Source organism: Cyrtonyx montezumae, unplaced genomic scaffold (genome assembly GCF_038088225.1).
Source record: "Cyrtonyx montezumae isolate F1298 unplaced genomic scaffold, pur_monq_1.0 scaffold_0, whole genome shotgun sequence".
NCBI classification, from domain to species: Eukaryota; Metazoa; Chordata; class Aves; order Galliformes; family Odontophoridae; genus Cyrtonyx; species Cyrtonyx montezumae.
Window position 1 is genome coordinate 21683959 of NW_027071824.1, and position 23070 is coordinate 21707028.

Genomic DNA, 23070 nt, shown 5'->3' on the forward strand with positions numbered 1-23070 from the left:
TGAAAACAACTGCTTTACATAGGGACCGAGGGAGAGTACATTAAAATTTAAAAACAAAACAAACCCCTCAGAACCAAAAGCTTTTAATTTTTAATTTCACTTTGACACAAACCTCACTGCCGTTGTTTGATTTCTTATTGTAGTTCAAGTGTAATTGTTTTTAAAAAATAAATAAAATAAGATTTTAATAATATCACAATCACAGAACTGTAGAGGTTGGAAGTGACCTCGAGATCATCTAGTCCAACCCCTGCCAAAGCAGCTCCCTAGACCAGGTTGCACAGGTGTATGGAATTCATTTGATTAAATGAAGTAAAATCCTGATTTACCTTCATTCATGTGACCTATAGAAAATCTTGCCAAACACCCAACATTGCAATTGTGTCAAAGGATAAAATTATTGGGATGTCTTGTAGTATTCACACACTAACAATGAATTAACTACATAGCAGAATGCATTTATAATTATCTCCAAACTGCTTTAATCTGTTTATTCTGGGGTTATGTAGTATTTTTGAGCAATGAAGTCCAATGCTTGCTACAACATGGATATCCTGTTTTATTTTGGGGTACTGTTATGGGTTTACTTATTTACGATTCTAAGAAGTTTAGAGATGTTTGGTGTCCGTGCCAGTTGTGTCTAGAATAGGCAACTTTCATGTCACTTAAGTCCATCAATATTTTGTTTTTGTCTGGTGTCTATTTTGTGTTCAAAGCATGCTATTTATATTTGAAAGCAGTTTTCAGGCAGAATGTGCCCCACTGTACCAAGCTGTTCACAGTTCTGATATCCTGTGTCTGCATCTTGCATTTCTCTGCTTTCAGCTTGTTTTCATTGACGCTACACAGAAGGGAGTAACAGGAATGAGCCAAATCCATTTCTAAGTATCAGTACCTAAAAAGTGTGTCCTAAACTTCAAAGGCTGAAATGTATCATGGCATTTGAGAGCATACCTTTGGCCTCTTAAGTACTGCATGCATACCTTCTGCCTGTTTGAACAGTTGTTACTTTCATCTCAAACCTCTCCTGCTTGTGCTGCTTTTCTTTTTGATACCCTCTGCTTGAATGTATCATTCTGTAATTTAGTTTTCATTTACATCTTGAGGAGACATACTACTCAGGGAATCCCTTTGAATTTCCTGGTGTCTTTCAGTTTCTTCTTCCATGGATCAAATTAGTTTCCCAAATTATTTTCCAGTCACCTGATCTGAAGATTAATGTTTATTTTACTGTGTATGTAGAAAAAGGGTAAAAAAATTTTGCTGTTATAAGCAGACTTGTCTTAAAAAGACTTGTCTTCTGTTCAAGAAGCGTTTAGATGAGGTGCTAAAGGATTTGATTTAGTAGTTGGGTAGGGATAGTGATAGGAGGATGGTTGGACTAGATGATCTTGTAGGTCCTTTCCAAGCTTATGAACCTATGAACCTATAAAAACTATATATATTTTTTATTGTCTACAACAATTGATATGATGAGTTTGTTCACCCCACTGGTATTGGAAACTGAATGATAAGAGAGAGATACACAGAGCAAAATATAAGAATGAATAAAATCGTTTAGCTGCATGCTCTAAATAACTATAATGGCTGCGTTGTTATCTAAACTACATTCTCTTATTCAAGTTGGATTTCCATGCGCTAACTTAATATGGGAAAGAGTTTTTTTAGGAATGTGTTTGTGACGTAAGCAAGTATTGATCACATAAGTATTAGTCACAAAAATCAAGCCAGAAGACAGCTTAATAAAGATAGGGTAGGTAGAATGGAAATTATCTGGTCAAAATAATAATCTTGAATGCTTTATTTCTCATCAGTGCAGTACTCATAAAAGCAGACAAAACACTATTTAGCAAAGACTTGATCTTAATTCCTTAAAAGAAGTTACTGGAATATTGTTATAATATTCCCCAGGCACAGGAGTGTGTTCTGACTTAAATATAGTTTAGCAAAATTAAAAGTCAGTCAGTCTTTCAGTCTTGGTTTTTCTCTGTGGCTACTCTCCATGTCCAGGAAGTTCTTCACTGTGTAATTATACTAGAGCCAGAATAGACCAGGCAATATGATTATGTTGTCATTACCTACATCTTGATGGGGTTTTTTTCTTCTTTTTTTCTTTTTTTCTTTTTTTCTTTTTTTCTTTTTTTCTTTTTTTCTTTTTTTCTTTTTTTCTTTTTTTCTTTTTTTCTTTTTTTCTTTTTTTCTTTTTTTCTTTTTTTCTTTTTTTCTTTTTTTCTTTTTTTCTTTTTTTCTTTTTTTCTTTTTTTCTTTTTTTCTTTTTTTCTTTTTTTCTTTTTTTCTTTTTTTCTTTTTTTCTTTTTTTCTTTTTTTCTTTTTTTCTTTTTTTCTTTTTTGAGTACTCTAAATTGCATTTGCTAGTTCTGTCCTCTCACCTTACCTCACCAGAAAGTGGGAGCTGAAAGCCAAAAAATAATCCATAAAAATGAGTTTAAAAAAAAATGGTTTAAGGTGAAAATGAAAAATTTATATTTAAAAAAGTCTACCTGCAATACTCTGTATTTCCAAAGCTGCTACCATTTTAGCCATATTCCCCTTCAGCAAATGTTGGTCTCACAATCAGAATGTTTATTTGGGTCACCCTAGATCTGGCAGATACACTCAAACTGAGCCAAGCAGTACTCAAAGCCCCGAGGTTGCACTCATGTCGAGGTGGGGAGGTGGCTGTTCCTTTAAGGAGAGCAGAAGAGATGGTCAGTAAGCTTTCCTTTGTGTCTGCCTTTTCAGAAAGATACTTCAATCATCCATGAGGGACTAGGCCGGGCTAAATATGTGTTTTGTGCCATCTGATAACTATGGGTTAGGTTCATAAGGCCAACAGAATGAGCGGGAGTCCAGAGGGAGACTGTGTCTTTATTTTGTTGTTGTTATTTTTAAAATGTTATCATTGAAGTGTCGGGAGGGACTTGAGAACATGTTGAATGGCTTCTTTCTACACTGCTTTTGACCCTCTATAACCATTTAAGCTAATCTGTTAAAAATGTTCATTTGCAGTTCTTAGGTTCTTAGGTCTCAGAAGTTAAAGCATTTGTGGTTCATTTACATACTGTTTTTTTTGTTTGTTTTGTTATATGCATAAACTCATGAGATACAAAAAAACACTGGGCCAGAATGAACTCAAGTTGAGCATTAATGAGATCAAACAGACAGTTAATGGGTTTGAGAAGTGAACTACTGTAGAATCCCTTATGTATAGGCTTTTTGGAGGTTATTTAAAATGATTAAGCTACAGCTAAGTTCTGTTCCAACTGGTCTGTTAGGAATTTTATTATTGACTTTAGAGAGTCTAGTTTTTAATTTGTTTTACTTCACCACAATCCACCATCTGCCTTCTCAGGCAAGGGACACATGGGGATTCTTGGAAATGCAGTTTCCATAAAAAATAAAAAAAATAAAAAATTGGCATGCAAAGGGTAAGAGCACCACCATCAATTTTGTAAGGTGTCTTTGTCTGCAGGTGGATGAATAGGAGAGGTGACCTTATATTTCCTTTCCCAATCCCATTGCCATTAATATAAAACTTTCCGTAGCCTTGCCCCTATTTCAGGACCTGGCTTTGTTTTGAAGATGCTGTACATATCATTAATCAAATGTGTCTCTTGACTACCAAGGGGCCAAGGACCAGAGGCACACTGGGAGGTTTTTGTCTTGTCCCAGCATCTGTATTGACTGGCATAGTTTGCTTAAAAGGAAGTAGAGCATAGGAACTCTGCTTTCAGAAAAGTGTGACTTTGAGTTTTAAGGGTTTTTTTCTTTTCTTGGTTTTGCCAGTGTTGGGGGAAAGATGGGGAGAAGGATGGCATTTTGAAACATGTACACATCCATTCTCAATTATAACTGAGTACCACTACACAGAAGTGGAGTCCTCTGCACAAAGATTTCAGATCTCCCCTGCTCCCAACAGGGATGAAAACCTCAGGGTTTCAGTGCTGTTGGGAATAGAGGAGATCTGAAATCTTCATGTCTTTCTCCTTCTGTAATGGTAGACAGGAAGAGAGGTTCTGAAAGACTAACTATTAGATTATGAAGTAAAAGGACTTTATTTTTATCTAGTAAGAAAGTTAGCTGTAGTAACTCATTAAATCTATACAATATATATCACAGGAGATATGCTAGAGTGGGTGGAACTGCTGACAGCTGGGAATTCATACCTCAAAGTATTGCTGAGTTTTTCATCAAATGCTTCTATCCTGCAGTTGGAAAGTGAAATTTTAGCCATGTGCACCTGTCAGAGAATCCTTGCTTTTTTAGTAAGCCTAGGTATTTTATTTACCATTGCATGCTGTCACACATAGTTTATGGTAACTATTCTGAATCAGAATAAGGAAAGAATGAGTTATAGTTCAGCTGGTGTGGGTATAGTAGGTAGCCTAGACAAACCTACCTGTATTTGTGTTAACTGAAAAAATGCATGGTCAGAAAATACTGGGTATGGGAAAATGAAATCACTTGGAGCTTTTTCACAGGGAAAAACTACTTTTTGGATCTAGATAGATACCCAATCAGTGAGTATATATTAAGGTAATAGTGTTTCTGTGTACTAAAACCTGTGTTTATGCAGAGCTGCATATTGCCAATTCCTTTTATAAGCACAGTGACTGAACTGAAATCTATTAGGAAATATATTTGCTTCACTAGTTGCTATTCCTACTGAATAACAAGTTTTATGTATCACATCTGTATGTCTTATTTATTTATTTAATTATTATAATGCATGATTAAGTCAAGTAAAATTCTTTTCATCTGTTGTGATGAGGGCCCGGTCTCTTTGGGATAGGTTACTTGGAGGTTTATGTTTTGTCGAGTAGTGTTTGTAGGTCAATACATCCTATATTTAAAAAGGAAGTAAAGTCATTAGAGCCTGTAATTTTGAATTCAACATTATATAATTCTTCAGCACACAGATGTTGGAAAGAGGGATAAAAATATCCCTTGGTTTTGTAAAAGATTTTCTCAGATTAAAGTACTGCCTATGTTATCATACCTGATCACTTTAACAAGGTAATTCTACTCTGTATCATTCTGAGCAAATCATTTTGTGGATGGAAAACCATAGCAAGCAATGACAATGGTGGATACTGCAAAATAGTGATCAGGAAAGGAACCAGCATTGTTTTTTGTTGTCTGTGACTCTCAAGACCAACAGTATTTGATATTTTAACTAATGTGTTTTTCTCAAAAAAGAGTTAGAGAACCATTGTCAGTATTAGAAAAGAACCTGGTAATTTTGCAAAACAGTCAAAGGAGTATTAGAGGGAAAAAAAGAAAGGATGATCTTATGGTTTTGGAGTGCTAGAAAACTTGTAAAGTTTAACATTCAAAGTGTAAAATCATATATTTGCAGATAGAAAACAAGAATGAGTACTTTAAATGAAGGACTTCAGGAGCCTTGATAATAGTGCAGAGTGCTTTATTTTCTCATTGTCAGAGACTAATTTTCTCTTACTGTTGTTCATTTTAAATCAGTGAAAAATAACAGTAGCCTTTATCTTAGGTCCTTTACTTCTAAGTTGATTTCATTTGTTATTTAAACTACTAGTTTTCTTATTGCTGTTAAAGAGTGTAATAGTGATTTAAGGAAATGGCTCTGCATTTTTTTTGTCACCTATTTATAGATATGTGTTCTATCTGCAAATCTTTTCATAGATCGTAGTTTGCAAATTCTACATTTATAAATGTCAAAATGATCTTGAGAAGTGGTTGGACCACATTCAAATAATCAGAAAATGCTGGTTTCACTTATGGAAAGACATGACACATTTTGTATTTGCGGCTTAGTAAGGAGCTGTTTCATCAGTTTTGTTCAGCTGATGCTCTGGTTAATGCCATTGTCATTCATCGAGGAAGAGCAGAAACTGGATAGAACATGAGCTGTACTTTTACCTTCAGGGGGTTATGATCACCTGGACAAATTCAACTGGCAGTTCATTACTAGTGACATCCTTCAGGGTTTATCGCAACTGGGGCCAGAATGTTCATTATGTTTATTATGTCCTGTGCAGTAGGACAGAGTAATTCTCAGCAAGTCCTTTAAGGGAGCCTGATGGACTGGAGAAGTGGGAAAATGCAGTGTCCTGAACCTAATTTGGAATAATCCTGTAAAAATGGCTTGAAGGCAGTTTTACAGAAAGGATCTGAGGGTGTTGGTAAGACAGCAAGCTGAATATCAGAGGAGGGCAGCTACAAACCAGCTTTCATCAGCAAGAGTAGAGCCAGCAATGCAAAGAGGAACAATTTTTCTCATCTGTTAAGCACTCGTAAGGTCTCATTTGGGGTACTGTGTGCAGTCTGGGGTTCAGAAAAATGCTTAGGCACTGAAGGAAATCCAGCATGTCACTAGAGTGGTTGGAGAAGTCAAGTGTGCTAGGCACAGGAAGAAGCTGAGAGAACGGTTTCTTCTGGAGAATGTAGAAGAGATCTTTGTGCTTCCTGTGACTGTCACGTAGTTGATTATAAGGACAAGAGTTCTAGGCTCCTCATGAGGGTGCCCAGTAACAGAATGAGACACAGTGAATACACATGGCAGCATAGGAAACTCCAGTCAAGTACAGAGATTGTGTTTTTTCGTTGTGGGACAGATCAAATATCAAAAGAGGTACCCAGAAAGGACTGTGGAATTTCTGTCCTTGGAGATATTCAGTGTCTCACCAGACAGTGCTAAGCAAGCTGAGCTGGATAGAGCAGTGTTGAACAGGAGCTTAGACTAGATGGCCTCCTGGGGTCCCTTCAAGCTTGAATTATTCAGTGATAGTGTTTGCTGTTTTGTTCACTTCTGTCCAGATTGGAATTCCTTCTTTTCTGTGGTGTTCTTCCTCACACCTATGAGAGTTCTTTGTGCTTACTTTTGTAGGGGTGTTTGCCTTCCATAGAATTCAGTATGGCATAGGTGAACCTTCATTTTGGCAGTTGTTAACGTTTTTGCTAAGGGTGAATTCTGGGACATTCAGTAGAATTCTTTTTCTTTTTTACTTTTTTCCTTTTCCCCTGCAGATGCACATCGTGATACAGTTTTATTGTGATTGGGTTAACTCCTCAAAATTGCTCTTCACAGACTTCCTATACTTTCACCTTGTTTTTGTCCTCTCTGCTTCACATTTCTCATCTTTCATTTTTTCATGGAGTTTAGCACTGCTCAGGTTCTGTGATTGTCTTGGGTGAATTGAAAGTAATGATAAATATCCTCAGAAGCATCATTCAGAGCAATAGAGCTACCTTAGTTTTCTGCTATTCTGCTAGCAAGTATTGTTTGCAGTTTCAGAAAAGAGTTAAAAACATTTTCTTGAGTTTGTTCCATGTTTCAGCATTTATCTGGCATGTAATTGATCTGTTCATTCTTAGCTTTTTTTTTTTTTTGCTTTGTTTCACTCATTAAACTTTACATAATCCAGCAGTCACAGTATCACAGAACTGTAGGGGCTGGAAGAGACCTCTAGAGATCATGGAGTCCAACCCCCTGCCATAGCAGCTCCCTAGTCCAGGTTGCACAGGTAGGCGTCCAGGCGGGTCTTGAATGTCTCCAGAGAAGGAGATTCCACCACCTCTCTGTGCAGCTGTGCCAGTGCTCCATCACTGCACTGTGAAGAAGCAGGGAAAGACAGAGTTATGTTTTAGTCAGTTTCCTAACTAGATATGTGAATTAAACACCAACTGATTATAGAGCCTCCTAAAGGTACATTTCCCTGTAGACACCATTAGAATTGCCTTTGAACCAGAAGACATATGATCTGGAAGCAGAAAATAAATATAGTTAATACAAAAATACCCTTTTCTCTGACTGAAAATGGGAGAAGACTTTCAAATTTGTGAGATTATAATGGGTTTTAAATATATTTTGATTTCTCGTGGGGATATACATGCCATTTTGATTAACAGTTTGATTGTAGCCACTTCTAGACAGTAGTCCAGCTATAGTTTTGCACTCTAGAGTTTTGCACTGTTACAGTGTTTGATGTGAGCAATTCCATAGGGAAACTGTAATAAAATAAGATGGAATTACTTTGAATTTCTATCTAGAAGTGCAAAGGAATTATTAATGTCAGTTTGAAAGGCATGGATAAGTTTTAACCTGGATTGCTATGTATAAATCTCGCCATCAGTGTTCAGAGAGGTTGAACTCATGCTGAGTAGTTGCAAGCAAAAAACAAGGAGGTACTATGAATTAAAAGCACGTTTAATAAAAAGGCACTAAAGGCTCTTGGCCACAAAGAGTGAAAGCTAAGAAAGAAAATGATTGTCATTCATCAAAATATTATAGGGAACAGGAATTCCAGGGTAGGAGATGGGCTACTGAATAAATAGGATAGAACAGTAAAGGATATAATGTGAGACAATCTCTGCTTATGAGAGAAGCAAGATAATATACCAATTTGAAAAGTGGAGGTTAAAACCCTACACAGTCCCATTATCTTTTCTTCATCTGAATAATTTAGGAATAAAAGTATATGAAAAATTGCCTGAAGTAGCTTGCTTGATCTCCCAGAAAACCTTATCCACTTCAGATAGAAACGTTTACTTAATCGCTACGTATTATCCGTGGCTTGCCGAATTGCCATGTAAGCTGTGTATACATATGGTAAACATGCTTCTAAAACAATTTATCTGTTTTTTTCTGTTTATCACAACTACACTGCACCAAACTTTCAAAGAACTGTCACTAGAAATAATAATTAGAAATCTTGGTTGATAGAGCAGTGCTTGTAGTTACCAGGAAACTGACAAAAAAATTCATAACCCCCCTTTAAAACAACAACAACAAAACGAACATACAAACAAAAAGGCAAAATTAGACTTGCTGTATTCCTCTAATATAAAAGAGTGATGACAACTTAAGCATCAGCACTTAGAAGTCAGTCCATGGATATCACATCTTATAGACCCATGCTACTTCTTTCTCCTGCAGCGATTACTGTGATTTTTATGCAGATGGGCCCCACTGGGTTGGACACTGATGCAAGAGTAACCTGGAATTTTATTACTGAAGAGCTTTCAGTCTGCACAGGCAAACTGGAGATAGTGGGGGGAGCAGAACAGAGCACAAACAGAAATGTCTTGCAGATTTCATAGTATAGTTCAAACAACACTGATTTCTGCCAGGGCTCGTTTGGAAGAGATGTAATGAGCAGAAGGCTACAAGGAGCAAAACAAAGAGCAATAAATGGGTCATTTAGCATGTAATACACAGGGGAAAAAAAGAGTGAAGGCAAAGAGGAAAACTCAGAGGAATGAAAATGGAGAACAAAAGATGGTGAAAGAAAATATGGCACATGGATGGAGGAAACTGTTCTGTGTAAAGAATGCAGAGGGAGAAACATGGAGAATTCAGCCAGTTGGCTTTAGGAAGCCTAATGATCCCACAAAAGGACTGCTGACCCCACTTTCTGACTGCTTCCTAATGTTTTCTCAAGAGCGTGTGTAAGAAAATCTCCCAAGAGAGAATAGTTCATTCAAAATGAATCATTTTGATCACTGTCCAGGAGAGTTTGTTTCATTGTGTAAAACATAAAAAAGGGGTAACTGTGAGAAAAATCCTTTGTTCTCTGTTATAAAATGCTCCACAATGAGCTAGAATGAGTGTTTGAGCATTTAGAAAAAGCTGAGGGAGAGAAATGATAAAAAATAAGGGGAAGAAAAAACTAGGTTGTGGTTGTCTTTGAGAAAGTTTTATGCGAAAAATTTGTTACTCTCCTGCCGTTTTGTTGAGCAAATGTGAGCCTTTGAGTTGCTGTTGTGTCCCCAGATAAATATCAGTCATTTTCAAACATTGATTTGGTGTCCTCCATCTGTGTATTTTTTATTTTATGTAAAATTATAACAAAACCTGTTCTTCCTGCATTGTCTTTAAAACACTGCTATGAAATCATATTCTAAATAAGCGTTGTTCTGATATGTGCTAAGGCGCTGAAAAGCTTTGCAGCATCATTTAGGCAAGAAGAGGACAGAGGTATGTGAGAGCCAAATTTTGGTACTTCTTTTCATAGCTAGCACATAGTGTCACAGTAGCTTAATGAAAATGTTTTAAAGCCCTAATATGTACGAGGAACAGATGGCAATTTCTACTCTTAGACTGTGTCCACTAGATGAATTTTACATGTATCCCCAAGGCTTTTATCAGCTATGCATGAAGAAAGCCATGAACAGCACATTTGACCTCTGTACTGATGTGCTTTTTCATATGTGAAATTCAGCTACAGTCTCTGCTGAAATGAATGATGATTAGTGTCTAGAGATAACATTGCTTTCTTTGACAAATGTCACTGTTGCATTTGAGAACAAGTTTTGAGTATTTCAAACAAGCAGTAGTTCAGTGAAGCAAAAGTCACTTGAGTCTTGAAAAATTGTCTTTTATTGGTAGGAATTATCCAATTGAAATAGGGTGCAAACCAAAATTATGACAACAAGCAAAGAATTACGTGACTGGATGATACAGACTATGATGCCCATCCTATTGATTATTAATTTTGAAATGTCCCATCAGTATGTGGAAAGAGTCACATGAATGTTCTACTGATTTGACTCAACTGCTATCTTTTTGATATCTTTACTGGCCTTATCAGTCAATGCAAGCATGTTTTTGTGTTATGTAGAATAGTAAATGTGTTTTCTGGGTTCTGAACCATGATGTTAGCGTTGAATTTGTAGTATATTTCAATTCTGATTATATCTGAGACAATACAGAGGGTCTTCAATATCTCCTGACACAGGCTGGATTGAGATATTGATGATCTGGTGTTCATCAGTTCTTGCAGGATTCCCACTGAAGAGAAATGGTTGGATACACCTGAAATATCACCTAAAATACATTTAATTAGAAGTTGTTCACATTTTTGAACCTTAGATGATTTGTGTTCATGCATAGCATGAACATTTTCATTTGAAAATAATATCTGCGATATATTAAGTTTTGTGTTGCTTGCCACCTAAGAAGTGCTGAAACTATGGCTTTTTTTTTTGTTGTTGGGGAGGGCGGGTGTTCCTTCTTATGACAGTGGTATGGGAGAAAGGCAATCATCTTTTTCTTGCATAATGACCTGCAAGACTATTCAAAGAGAAGAGATATTCCTGAAGTGCTTATAGTTATTTTTTCTAGTCTTGAAGAATCAAGTCTAATCTTCACCTTTTGAAAACGTGTTGTTTCACTGAGGTCATCACTGACTAAGAATCTGGACCTTAAAGTGATGGATACATTGTAGTTGCTGTATTTGACATCGTACACATTGTGGTGAGTGGGCACAAAAGCAGCTGTGCGGGAGTAGCAGTAATGAAATGGTCTCCTCGTTGCTTATGAAAACTATAAAAAGACATAGTGGTGAGGTGTGGAAATACAGCTGGGATAAATGTTCCTTTGCTGCTTTAGTCTGTAGCTATGGCTTCATCTCCTTATAACTGGAACGTGGCAATTGGGTGGTCCCATTCAAGTGCATGCTATCAACTGTTAAACCACTGCCTGTATATCACTCTCGGTTGCAATTCATATATGCAGAGAAAAAGAAATTAGGAAATATGATTAGAACATCTAGTTAAATGTACGATGTTCTTGTTTTCCATCTTTTTACATTCATATCTTATGTATGGTTACTGTTATCTTCCAGGATGATTTCCAGCCAGATTCTGAATATAAAGACAATCAGGAGATGAAGTATATTCCTGAATGGTGTCATGTATTCCTGGAATTCTAACACAGTTTGATTTATTAAAGTGAGAGGTGTTAATATATATGCTCATTGCAGTATTTTAACATTGATTGCATATAATAATTAAATAAATATGTATTCATTAGGGAAGCACTTATAGCAGCTTTATAAATTAAGCATCACACTAGTTTGCTCTACTAAATACTCAGAAATGTTCAGGTAAAGCTCTGTGACTGGAGATCTATGCTGTACTTTTGCAGAATTTTTAACACAAGAAATCTCAGCACATATGTTTTTACAGCAGATCTAAATCAAAGAATCCTCTTAAGCTGCCCTTTCATGTTCTAACCACTAACTGTAATGGGACAGCCAAATGCATTGGTAAACTATGCCAATACCTCCTTCAGTTTTATTTATTTCTTAGGACTTTTTCTCTGAGTTTTTTCTGTGTGATTTTGAAATAGTAATTATACTGTATTTCTTATTCTTTTACGGAAATAAGAACTGCAGCTGTTGTTCTGTTGAGCCTAAGAGGATATGGTCTTGGGCAATGTTACAGCTGAGTTGATCTGAGGAAGAAGTGTGGTGGGATTGATACAATGTAGGAGGGAGTAGAAGGCTTGAAGGAGGCCTGGTGAAAACCTCATCTGAAAGGACTGGTGCCAGAAAGATATAGTAGGTTTGGATTGGGTATTCAGACTGTGGAGGTATAACCAAGGGGGACCTAGAATTCTGTGAGGAACTGTGGTTCTCCAGGGCAGAGTTTGCTGTTCCAGAGCTTCTGGATTGAGAAAGCAGTAGGGGTTATAAGTGGATATGTTTACCTAGGACCTTGGTTTAAGGGCATGAATCGTGCTGCTTTTCTTCTTTTTGTTTATTTTACTCTTCTCTTGCTTCAATTATAGCAGCCTTAGGACAACAACATACTTTATCTTTCCTTATTATCTCATATGAATAGTTGAGTGTTCTTAAACTTCTTTCCATAAATGTGTAAATTCAGATGTCACTCAGGTACATTAGATCTGGATGTTCTCTTGCATATGATTCTGGATAGAGACTAACGATCTCATTTTAAGCAAAGCTATAAATATGTATTAATACTAACGTTATTGAAGGGGTAAACATATAGCTTCTGCCTGTTTTCACTGTGCTAGCAATCTTTCTACTCTAATTAACCCAGATCCTAAACTGTTTCCTTTTGAGAGCAAAAAATAAAATGTGAGATCAGAAATGAATCTTGTTTTCTGACCTACAGACTGTCAGAGAAAAAGGGGAATCCTCAGCCTGGGACAGAATTCATTTTTAATTTCTAAATGTGAGTCATGTAGCTGAGCTCAGAAAAGTCTTGTTATAGAGGTCAAGTTCTATTCCTTTGTAGGCTTTAAATACTACTGTACTGCTTACCATGTTTCTGATCACTTAGAGGAGCCGGAGTCTCAGCTCTGACCCTTCTCTCCCTCTGTGACTTCACAGAAATTGTATACATTACTTTAAGGTTTCTTGGTCTGTGTGAGGTAGGTTAGAGAACATTTAGCTATATTACTGAAGGGACTAGACTATGTTGCCATTAATCAGGTGAAATAAATAAAGGACAAGGAAATTAGAGGAAAGACATCTATTAGGTCTAAGGTTATCTGCTAATGACTTTTTAGCATAGGTAGAGTCTATTTTAATCACCTTTTTATGTTTCTTCTGTTTTGCTTTGATAATATGCCACTTTTGCAGATGAAATTATGTCACTAAGTCTGGTCTTCCTTGAGGTCTGCAGATGACCTTCTCTCCTGGAAATTTTTGTTATACATTCAAAAAAGCATTTTGTGAGTCACAGTGGAACAAAACAGAACTAAGTTTAGTTTTAATTGGTGAAATTGGGGCCTGTAAACTCAAATTTTCTGATGAAAGTTAGTGGAAACTCTTCTTGACTAAGCGCTGCAACTTTGCTTCTGTGACCAGGAGGAAGAGAAGATTGTGAAGGCAAAAACTGCTTTACAAACTGGATTGTTTGCTTATGTTTTTGTTTCTGTTCAATTTTTTTTTCCTCTTTTTTTATTCTGAACTTGATGTTGAGTTTTTTGAGAGTGCAGAGGATGTATTGTGGTGGTTTGGTTTTTTTGATTATAGGTTAGATTGTTGTTTTCTGTGGGTTTTTTTTTGTTTGTTTGTTTGTTTGGTTTTTGGTAGTGGTGGGTTTTCTCTTGAGAAATGAGAAGGATTTTTTTTTTTGAGTAATGAAAGAAAAAGCTCTTTTTTTTTTCCATATCTTCATGGTATCTGTACTCAAATGTGTCTGTAAAGCAGTGGCAAACATCCACAGCAATGTTTATATTATATTCTATGGAATTGCTACCAGCTACTTATCAAATCTGGGTACAGAATGTATAGATATACATTATAATGTGGTGTTTTCCCCTACTTCACACTTAAGTGAGGTGAAGTCAGTGTGACAGAAAGGAGCATTTATGTGTTTATCTGGATCAAGGCCTCAGTCTCAAAAATAATGCTAAGTTTCTTGATCTTGGAGATTCTTAAACTATTCAAAACATGACTGGACAACCTGCTGTAGTTGACCCATCTTTGAGGGATGTACTAGGTGACCCACAGATTATCTACATTTCTGTGATTCTGTAACAGTGTTACCTTTCTGTCAAATTACAGCTTGACAAAGATGGGGAAAATTGGATGTTTTGCAGTGAGACAGCAGTTTGGTACAGTCCATAGGAAGCACTTCTGCAAGTCACTGGAAGTGACCCGGACATATTCAAATCCTATTAGACAGTTTGTGGGCTCTTGTCTGTTCGTTTATGTAAACCACTGTGTATGTCAGGCAATACTGAGAAGTTTTGGTCAGATCTTTTTCTAGGAGGCGATGTGTACTTTAAATTATTGCTAAATCAGTACAACATTTGATGGATTATTTTTGGAATAATCACTTGATAATGTAAAATGTCTTTGAAGAATATTTAAAGTAACTCTTTCTTGTATCCATGTATGATTGGATGAGCAATGGAGGAGGCCCTGAAAGATATTGATTCATTTGATTCCAGTCTTTGCAACTGGATTGTTATTGTTGGTTTTTCTTTTTTATGCCCTTGTAGATTTCTACTTTACCTCCTGTGCCTTGTTTTCTCACTCTTTAGATAGTGGATGGCTATCTTTGTTGTATTAAAATGACTCTGGGACTCTAGAAGCTTCTAATTGTACTGGGGCTCTTAGCAATGTTAACAATTCCAAAATAAACAAACTTCTAAGGGATCTAAATAAGTTTTAATAAGTTCTGTAAGACTATTTTATGTAGCAGCAATGTGCATTGGAATAGTTAACCTTGAGTGTTGGAATAAAATAGTTTATTTTTAAAAGTATAGAATAGCTAACAGGAAAAAAAGGTATATTATTTTTAAAGTTATTCTGAAAAGTTTATGAACAAGGTAGTTATGTTTTAGATTAAAGTATACTTGAAGATATTAAAAAATGAGTTGCATTTTTAAGCTCTTACCATTACTTTTTGGTGTTACAATTATGTTACTGTAATGCTGTTAAGTGTACTACTTATCAGTAAAGTAACATGTTCAGTTCTGTTGTGGAGAGTCTCATCAGTAACTGTAGTTTTGTGGTATGTATGTTGTTTTAGGGAATAAGAGAGCACTTGAAGCTAGTGAAAGGAAGAGCTGTGCCTGGTTTTTTTTGTTTGTTTGTTTGTTTTTTAGTTAAGCACACTAAGCTAATGTTTTATAGCTTCAAAAGCTTAATCTGCTTTGCTGCCTTAGCTTTAGGTCATCTCCACGTTCTATTGTTTTGGGAAGTGCAGAGCATGGCACTTGGCAACTTCAGAGTGAGTGGTGAGATAACTGACTGCTGAGAGCTTCTGGGAGAAGATACTGAACCACAGATGCAAACCTGGCTTTTTTTTTTCACAATCGGAGATTTTTTTTTTTAATAAAGAATAGTTCTCATATTAAGTGGTTATTTTTTCCTTCTCTATTCTCAGGGTTGCTCTTGTGGAAAATATTCCTGAAGGGATCAACTATTCAGACAGTGCACCATCCCACTTGTCTCTGTTCCAAGGCTGGATGAATTTGCTTAATATGGCTGAAAAGTCTGTTGACATAGTATCTTCCCAGTGGGACCTCAATCACAGTCATCCATCAGCATGCCAGGTATGTTCTAGACTAACAAAAAGATGGGACTTTAACAGTCTGTTTTTGTTGTTTGTGAATTTTTAGAGCTGCAGCCCTTCTGTAGCAAGTCTATTTGTTTGGGTAGTTTAAAAGAAACAACAACAACAAAACATTTTCTCATGAGAATCGTCCTGCCAAGATATTAGTTTTTGGAGAGTGATGGCACATTGGACTAGGGAATACATCCAACACATTCATATCACTTCCATCTTAGGAAAGGATGTCATTGTATATTCTTAAGAAACTTGCAAAATTGTAACTATTGAAACACATCCATAATTTGGTAATATCCATAAATCTATATACTTATTTTCTATTTGGTGCAACTGATAAGGTAAAAGGGTATGTATGTGGATTAGTTCTGCAGCCTAGTTGATGTGTAGAATAACACTTACAAATTACCTGATGCCAAATGTATCAGATGATTCTTCATATCTTTTCAAAATGAACCTGAAGGGTGGCGAGTTGGGGCTTGTGCAATAAGGTACAATATCATAAATCATAAACAATACAAAAATCATAAATCAGCAAATGAGACAAACATGCATTATGGTAGTGCTGTGCCAAGAAACATATTATTCTTGCTAGCAATCACCTCAGAAATGGGGTAAGGCCAGATTTCCACTTCCTTGTCAAACTCAAATATCGAAGAACTGATAGGCTGAGAGTATCTTTTTTCCACCTAATGGATTATTTGCTGGAAAAAGCCACTCAGCAGAAATGGAATTCAGTTAAAACCACAGTAGGGTAAACATGAGTAGTCTACATTGATATACTATGTCACAAACTTTTCACTTTCCTCTCTGTTTTAGATGATACTCTGCAGTAAAAAGATGCCTAATGCTAAATTATAGACAAAACTGGTGTTCAGAGCGAGATAAGATGGTGCTTCAAACAGCCTGTGTTTTCAGATGGTGGACTGAATGGTACTTCTTTCAGAGAGGCTGTTGCCTAGCTGAAGGGCATGCATTCACTTCCTTCAGAATCTACTCCATGTCCATTTAAATGAGTGAAAACCTGAGCTGAGCATTCAAATGGAAAAATTAGCACAAACCCTTCCTTTTATAACGCTTATAAATATTGGAGTAGAGTTCGTGAATAAATTCATCGAGTATCAAAATATTGAGGCTTTTCACAATGTAATTATGTAGCTTAGCTTTATTTAAATTCATTGCCTAAGAAACTTCAGATCCATGTTCTGTCATTCAAGCAGATGAATTCACAGAGAGTGCCTTAGATGTTTTCAGGATGTGCATGAATTGGTATGTGCATGAATCTTTAAAAAAAAATTGTCTCAATAAATTCAACACGTCATTTGCTTCAAAACCAGCAGGGCCTAACAAATCCCAAACAGAGAGTAAAAATAGCTAACTGAAAATTGGGATTTCAATTGTTGAGCATCAATTCCATTCACCGTTCCACATTTTCATGCAAAATAAAAACCGTAAGATGTTGCTGAGTGTCAGAACAGGCAAAGGAAGAAGAGACATGTAAGTGGATTTGCTCATTCATCCTTAAATGCATTGTTAGAGCCATAAAAAATGTAACATATTTTTAGTAATCTATTTTAGTTATCTATTTAGAATACATAGTAGTCTTACAAAAGTAATCACTTCTGTTTAAAAGGTGATTAATATTCCTGTCGTTCCCTCATTTGTATAGCAGTGTGGGATGAACAGCTGATAGATTTTTCTGTCAAGCTTGTCTATTCATCCTAAAACACTGTGCTGCTATTGGCCAATCTAATTGCTAAAGAAATTGCCAAAGGGGCAGGGATTAGCAAATTGCTGCCCTAGAGAGTGTCTACAAAGCTTAGTGAGTAAAAAATAGGGAAGAAAACTTGTATCATTGCATTTGCTTTTTGAGATCATAAAATGAAAGAGAAATGACAGAGGAGCTTCAGTAATCTTTATCTGTTAATTTTCAAAAGTCAATTGTCCTCGAGTCTTTACAAATTTGGATTCAGGGAAATTTGTCCTCACATAACAGAATATTTTGCAGGGACTGCTGCAAAATTTGTAGGTATTGTGGTGGTTATAGTTGAGGAAGTTCAAGTCATTCTTTAAATGATACTGCTTTTGTCTGAAACTGAGAACATAACCTTTTTACTTAGGGACTCATGTCCTCCTGTTATTACTAAAAATTTTCATTTTGTGAATATTAAGATGTAGTACAAAGCAAGTTTCTTTACATGACCAGTTTGAAAGGCATGGATTTTCAGAGGAGAATAGCTGAGTAGGCTAGATTGCTTTTTTTTTTAATTCCAAGACCTAGGTATGTTTATTGTGTTTGCATGTTTATGTGCACACATGAATCTATGTGTATATATATGTATGTATGCATCCAAAATACATCTTGAAGAAAAATAGAGCAGTGAATTCTGCAATTTTATGTTCACAAGGGCATGCGTATAAATTATGGTCCTTATGTCTATCTATGGTTGTGCATATATAAAATACATGTACACATGTGTGTATATAAAATTGCAGAATTTCCCACTCTTTTGTGTTACCTTTTCTCCTTAACAGTTGCCTCTCCATGTTCTGTGTTTTGAAATTTCTGACTGATGTGCTCAGCATGAGTCTTGCTGGATTGGAGTCTTCAAATGTGAACATGTGATGCTAAAATATTTGGAGGTCTTCCATAGCTTTGAAAATCAAGTAAACAACTATTAGTTTCGCAAACTTTTGAGTAAACTTTTCATACCTACTTTTCTCATTCAGAAAAAAATCATGAGTTTTGGCAAATTTCTGCTGTCATCTGTGTGCATTTTCAAGACAGCAGGGTAGTTGTTAAACAGAAGACAGAAATTTTTGCAGAATGTGAATGTATGAATCCTCCTGTGGCATTCTTATGTTTAGAAATATCAGAAGACATTGAAAACAAAAATTTTGAAGATAATTTATAGTTCAGTTTCATTAAAAGGAGCGGCAAACAGAATAGTGCAGATTTAATGATTTTCACAGATTTCCTGTGGGTTTTGTAATGTTTAAAAGCATGAATTCATGGCGACCATACACAGTTTCAGTAAGTCTTTCCTCACAAATTTCATTTTAACAAGTAAGGACCAATGCTGTTTTGGTTTATTGATATTACTATAAGTATGGCACACTTCCCACTGGATACAAGTTTGGAGTATTCGAAGGCGATCAGTGGATAGACCTATGTGTCTAACTTTTACAGTGATCGTACAAAAACCAAGTGGTTCTGACTTATCTCTGTTTCCCTACCTGTTGTGAAGTTCTCAAGTGGCTTGGTGGGAGAAGTCTCCCACTTCACCTGAATGTCTTACATAAGTCAGATGTCCAGTTTTGGTAATGAGATCTCTAAAGGTGAGCTGTGTGTCATTTGCAGATGGATGTCATACAGTGGTCTTATGTGATTTGTTTGATAGAACAAGAGTTAGTGCCAGAGGTCAGGTATTAATCCTTTACAATTATTAAAAAATGTAAATAAGTACAGAGAAGATGAGAACATCTGTAAACTTAGCAGCTGCCAGCAGAAATTGGCTATGATGACCTACAGAGATTTCAGTGTATTTTTTCTGTAAGCTAATACTTACAAAACCGTTTCTCCCTGTCAGATGGTGGCATTTCACTGACACAGAATGAGACATAGAAAAGAAATTAAAAGGTGAAAGTTTTTATAGTGAAGGCTTTTTTTTTTTTTTTTTTGGACTAGAAGTTGGCTGGAGTTTACAGTAGCTATTTTGATAGAAAAACATGAGGAAAGCATTCTGAGTTTCTCTGTTCTGTATTAAATAGCAAAAGTTAAATTTAGGATTCTTTATCTATTTACTGTATTGGTTTCTGCCAACATGCTATACTTGTTAGTTGTGTTTTACAAATATGCCTAACCAATTGATGATAGGACAATTTTTTAAAGCTATAAGTAGAACTACATAGAATAAATTCAGAAAAAATGCTGGAAGTTACTGGTTTTATTTCTGTTCAAATAAAAAGATAAGCATCGTCTAAATAGTAGATATCTAAGCTTTTGAAGGGAACAGTAATTCACTTTTAGAAAAGTTCAGTAGATGTATTTTGTGGTCTTTATCTGCCTTTTTCTATTTTTAATGAGGAACATAGGCTGACAAAGACAAGAGTAAGCAAAGGAAATCATCCAGGCTAGAATCAGTCTGCCTGGTAAGAGTTAAGCAATTTATTTGTGGGGAATTTCAGAGCTTTTTGGTAGTTGTAACTTCTTTTTTAATTCACCAGCTTGCTGCAGCATGTACAGTTGGGACTGATGTTTAAGATGGATGGTAGTTTAAAGCTGTTTGTTCATTTGATATGTACTTTTTACAACTTGTTTTCATTTTCAGTAGACTTTTTGACTCCGCATTGTGGAAGTGTAAGATAGTATTTTATCAGCAGAAGTTGTTTTCTTAATGTTATTGTCTACTAAAATGCAAATACAGTGGAAGGGTAGTGTGCTGCATTTCCTTGGCTTGTTACTGCTTCTCAGTTCTCACAATCTAACTGTATAGGAGTGATTCAGATCACTGTCATGTAGTCATACAGCAGCGTGGCATTGTCTCACAGAGAATGTGTGGTCTGAATGACAAGATGAGCATTTCTATTTAACAGAAGCATTTCAAATGTGCTGACAGCAGTGACAAAACTCTTCAGACCTCCTGTCCTGTTTCTTTTATTTTCCATAGAATAGAACAGTGAAACTGCAAGTAAACACATCAGAAAGTATAGAAACTGAGTCCCAAATTAATATTAATGGGAAAAGAAGGTCAGGTACTTCAACAGTGAAGAAAGAAATTTTTATATTTTACAGTACATACAGATTTTTTGAAAACAACTTTTGTATTTCTCATAGAATACCTTGACTAAACCTTGGTGAGAGTTCTAATATCTGGTGAGGAATTATGCAGCAAGAGATATGGCAGAAGGAATTATTTCCACTTATAATGCTGGATTATATTTTTATATTCATGTATAAACAAAGATGTTTGTAGTGGGTGCAGTCCTAGCCTTAGCCAGCCACACTTCATGATTCTGTAACCATTGCTACTTAGAGATGTTTAAATGTTTTTATCAATTTGAGGTTTCACCATGTATGAACATAATTGGACAAAAAAGGACATGATAAATACATAGCTTCTGATGTTCCTGATGAGGAAATAGAAATCTCTGAAAATGCATTTTAATAGGACCACTCAAAATGGTGTATTCACCCCTTTGGGTGGGCCATTCAGATGTCAAAGTGGCTTGTAAGAGACAGCTAGGGTGCTGTACTGGACACATTTGCACATGCTAAAATCAGGTAGAACAGGTCAAGTCATAGGCTGGGAACAGAAGTTTGTTGTGAACCCCCAAATATGACTAGCTTGCAGCAGTCATAGAAGAGACCTGTTGGGGGATCCCTCCTGCTTCCCAAGGGTTGCATTGGAACTGCTGCATAATTCTGTATGCAGCAGCCAACCCCTGCACACTATTATCTCTTTAATTCTTAACTCTACTAACATCTCCCTTCTTTAATAAATAAATCCTTCCAACTAATATCCTTCATTAATGAGTTCAACTGAAAAGATGAGAATTAAAGATCTTTTTAGTTTTGTGACTAATGGGAATGACTGATTTGCATAGCATCTCAAAGGCTTTTGGGTATCTGAGATAAAATGAGGAGTGCTATTTCTTCCATATGGCAACACTAGTCATCTCAAAAGTGCAGAGTCTAATAGCTATTTGGATCTTCAGGTAGAGCATGCTTTTATTTTTATATTCTCTTGCTTTTGTTACTGCAGCATCTTGTTGACTGCTAAAATTCTTGAAGCTCTGGGATGCACAGGGAGCTATGCTACGGATTTGAGCCAGCAAACAGGCACTAACAGCAGATCTGTGCTTCCATTGCAGCCTCTGGCTGCTGTGTAGTTTTGAGAAAGCTAATTTTTAGGAGGCTGGGTATTCTTATTTTGCTATATACATTGGTACAATTGGAAGTGAATCTCAGGAAATGTCTGTACTGTAGAGCTACTTTCTGTGACTGCTGAAATCCCAGCAAAGCTCAACGGACATTAGGGGGCGAAGAGGCTTCCCACTCCTTATTGTTTCCTGGAATGGTGTGGGAGGAAGGCTACTGTATGAGTATCAGTACAACAGTGTGTAATGAAGTCTTTTCCATGCAATTTTTATCCTGATATAACATACAGTAATTGGTTACAAGAAACCTAGTATGAAAATACATTAATGATGCATCAAGAGCTAAACACTTCACTCTCCTGTGCATCTGTATCATCATCAATGATACTGCACAGCCTGGGAAAAGCAAAAGGCAAGTTTGGCCTTCAGTACTGTAACTTGCTAACCTTCAGAGTAGATTTAACCATATTTAGAAATTTATTTACACACCTGTTGTACTATATATATATATATATATATAAAACATGAATATTTAATTTGATAAGCTATTTGAACAGTTCAGTGCCTTACCAATTCTGCTTTCCATTACTGTTACTTACAGGGTCAACGTCTTTTTGAAAAATTGCTTGAACTGGCATCCAGAAATATTGAGATAAAACTGGTGAGTGACATACTGCCCGTGGAATCAAAAGTATTAAACGACTTGAAATCAAAGGGTAAGACCAAAGTCTTTACGTTGTTATGCCTTTGATTCTATGTAATGTTCATTTTACTTTAAATGCAGACTCAAATGGCCTGTATAAAGTGCAAACTATTGTTGAGCAGCGTTGGCCTGTAAGCCTTCAGCTTTCTTGATTCATAGTTATTAAAAATCTGAAACTCTTACTGTAGCTGGAGAAGATGTTTGAGATTTGCACTGGTTAAAAAGGTGATACAGTGTTTACGTAGATGTTTAAACCCACTAATGATAGACAGTATAACTTGAGAAATCGCAGTTACAACCTGTGGGACAAGATAGTTTCCTCTATTATGCAATAGCAAAATAATTTAATAAAACATATCTATGCTACTGATGATTCTGAAGCATAGGAAAATACTTTCAGTCAGATTTAGCTAACTGACACAGGTTTCTGTGTATATTATCAGGTGCCTACTTTCCTAAGGGTTGTTTTGAATTCTTTTTGAAATTAAAAATCCCTATTCAAAGAGAAATTACACAGTGATGCTATGTGACTAAACTTCCTTTATGCATAGCTGTGTAAAAAAAATAAATGAGGAGAATTTAAGAAATGCTGAAAGTAATTAGGATATCTTAGGAGTTTTGACAACCTCACATGCATTTCTCCTGAATGAAAATACCATAATTATCTACATAAT

At 35.9% G+C, this 23070-nt stretch overlaps 1 protein-coding gene across 1 annotated transcript in view; it reads left to right on the forward strand.

Moving 5' to 3' along the window:
- Positions 1–23070, forward strand: part of PLD5 (phospholipase D family member 5) — a 151410-nt gene that overhangs the window by 73734 nt on the left and 54606 nt on the right. Inside the window, exons 3-4 of the mRNA XM_065729759.1 lie at positions 15631–15799; positions 22295–22409. Coding sequence (XP_065585831.1) covers positions 15631–15799; positions 22295–22409 — 284 coding nt within the window. The remainder of the gene's footprint in view (positions 1–15630; positions 15800–22294; positions 22410–23070) is intronic.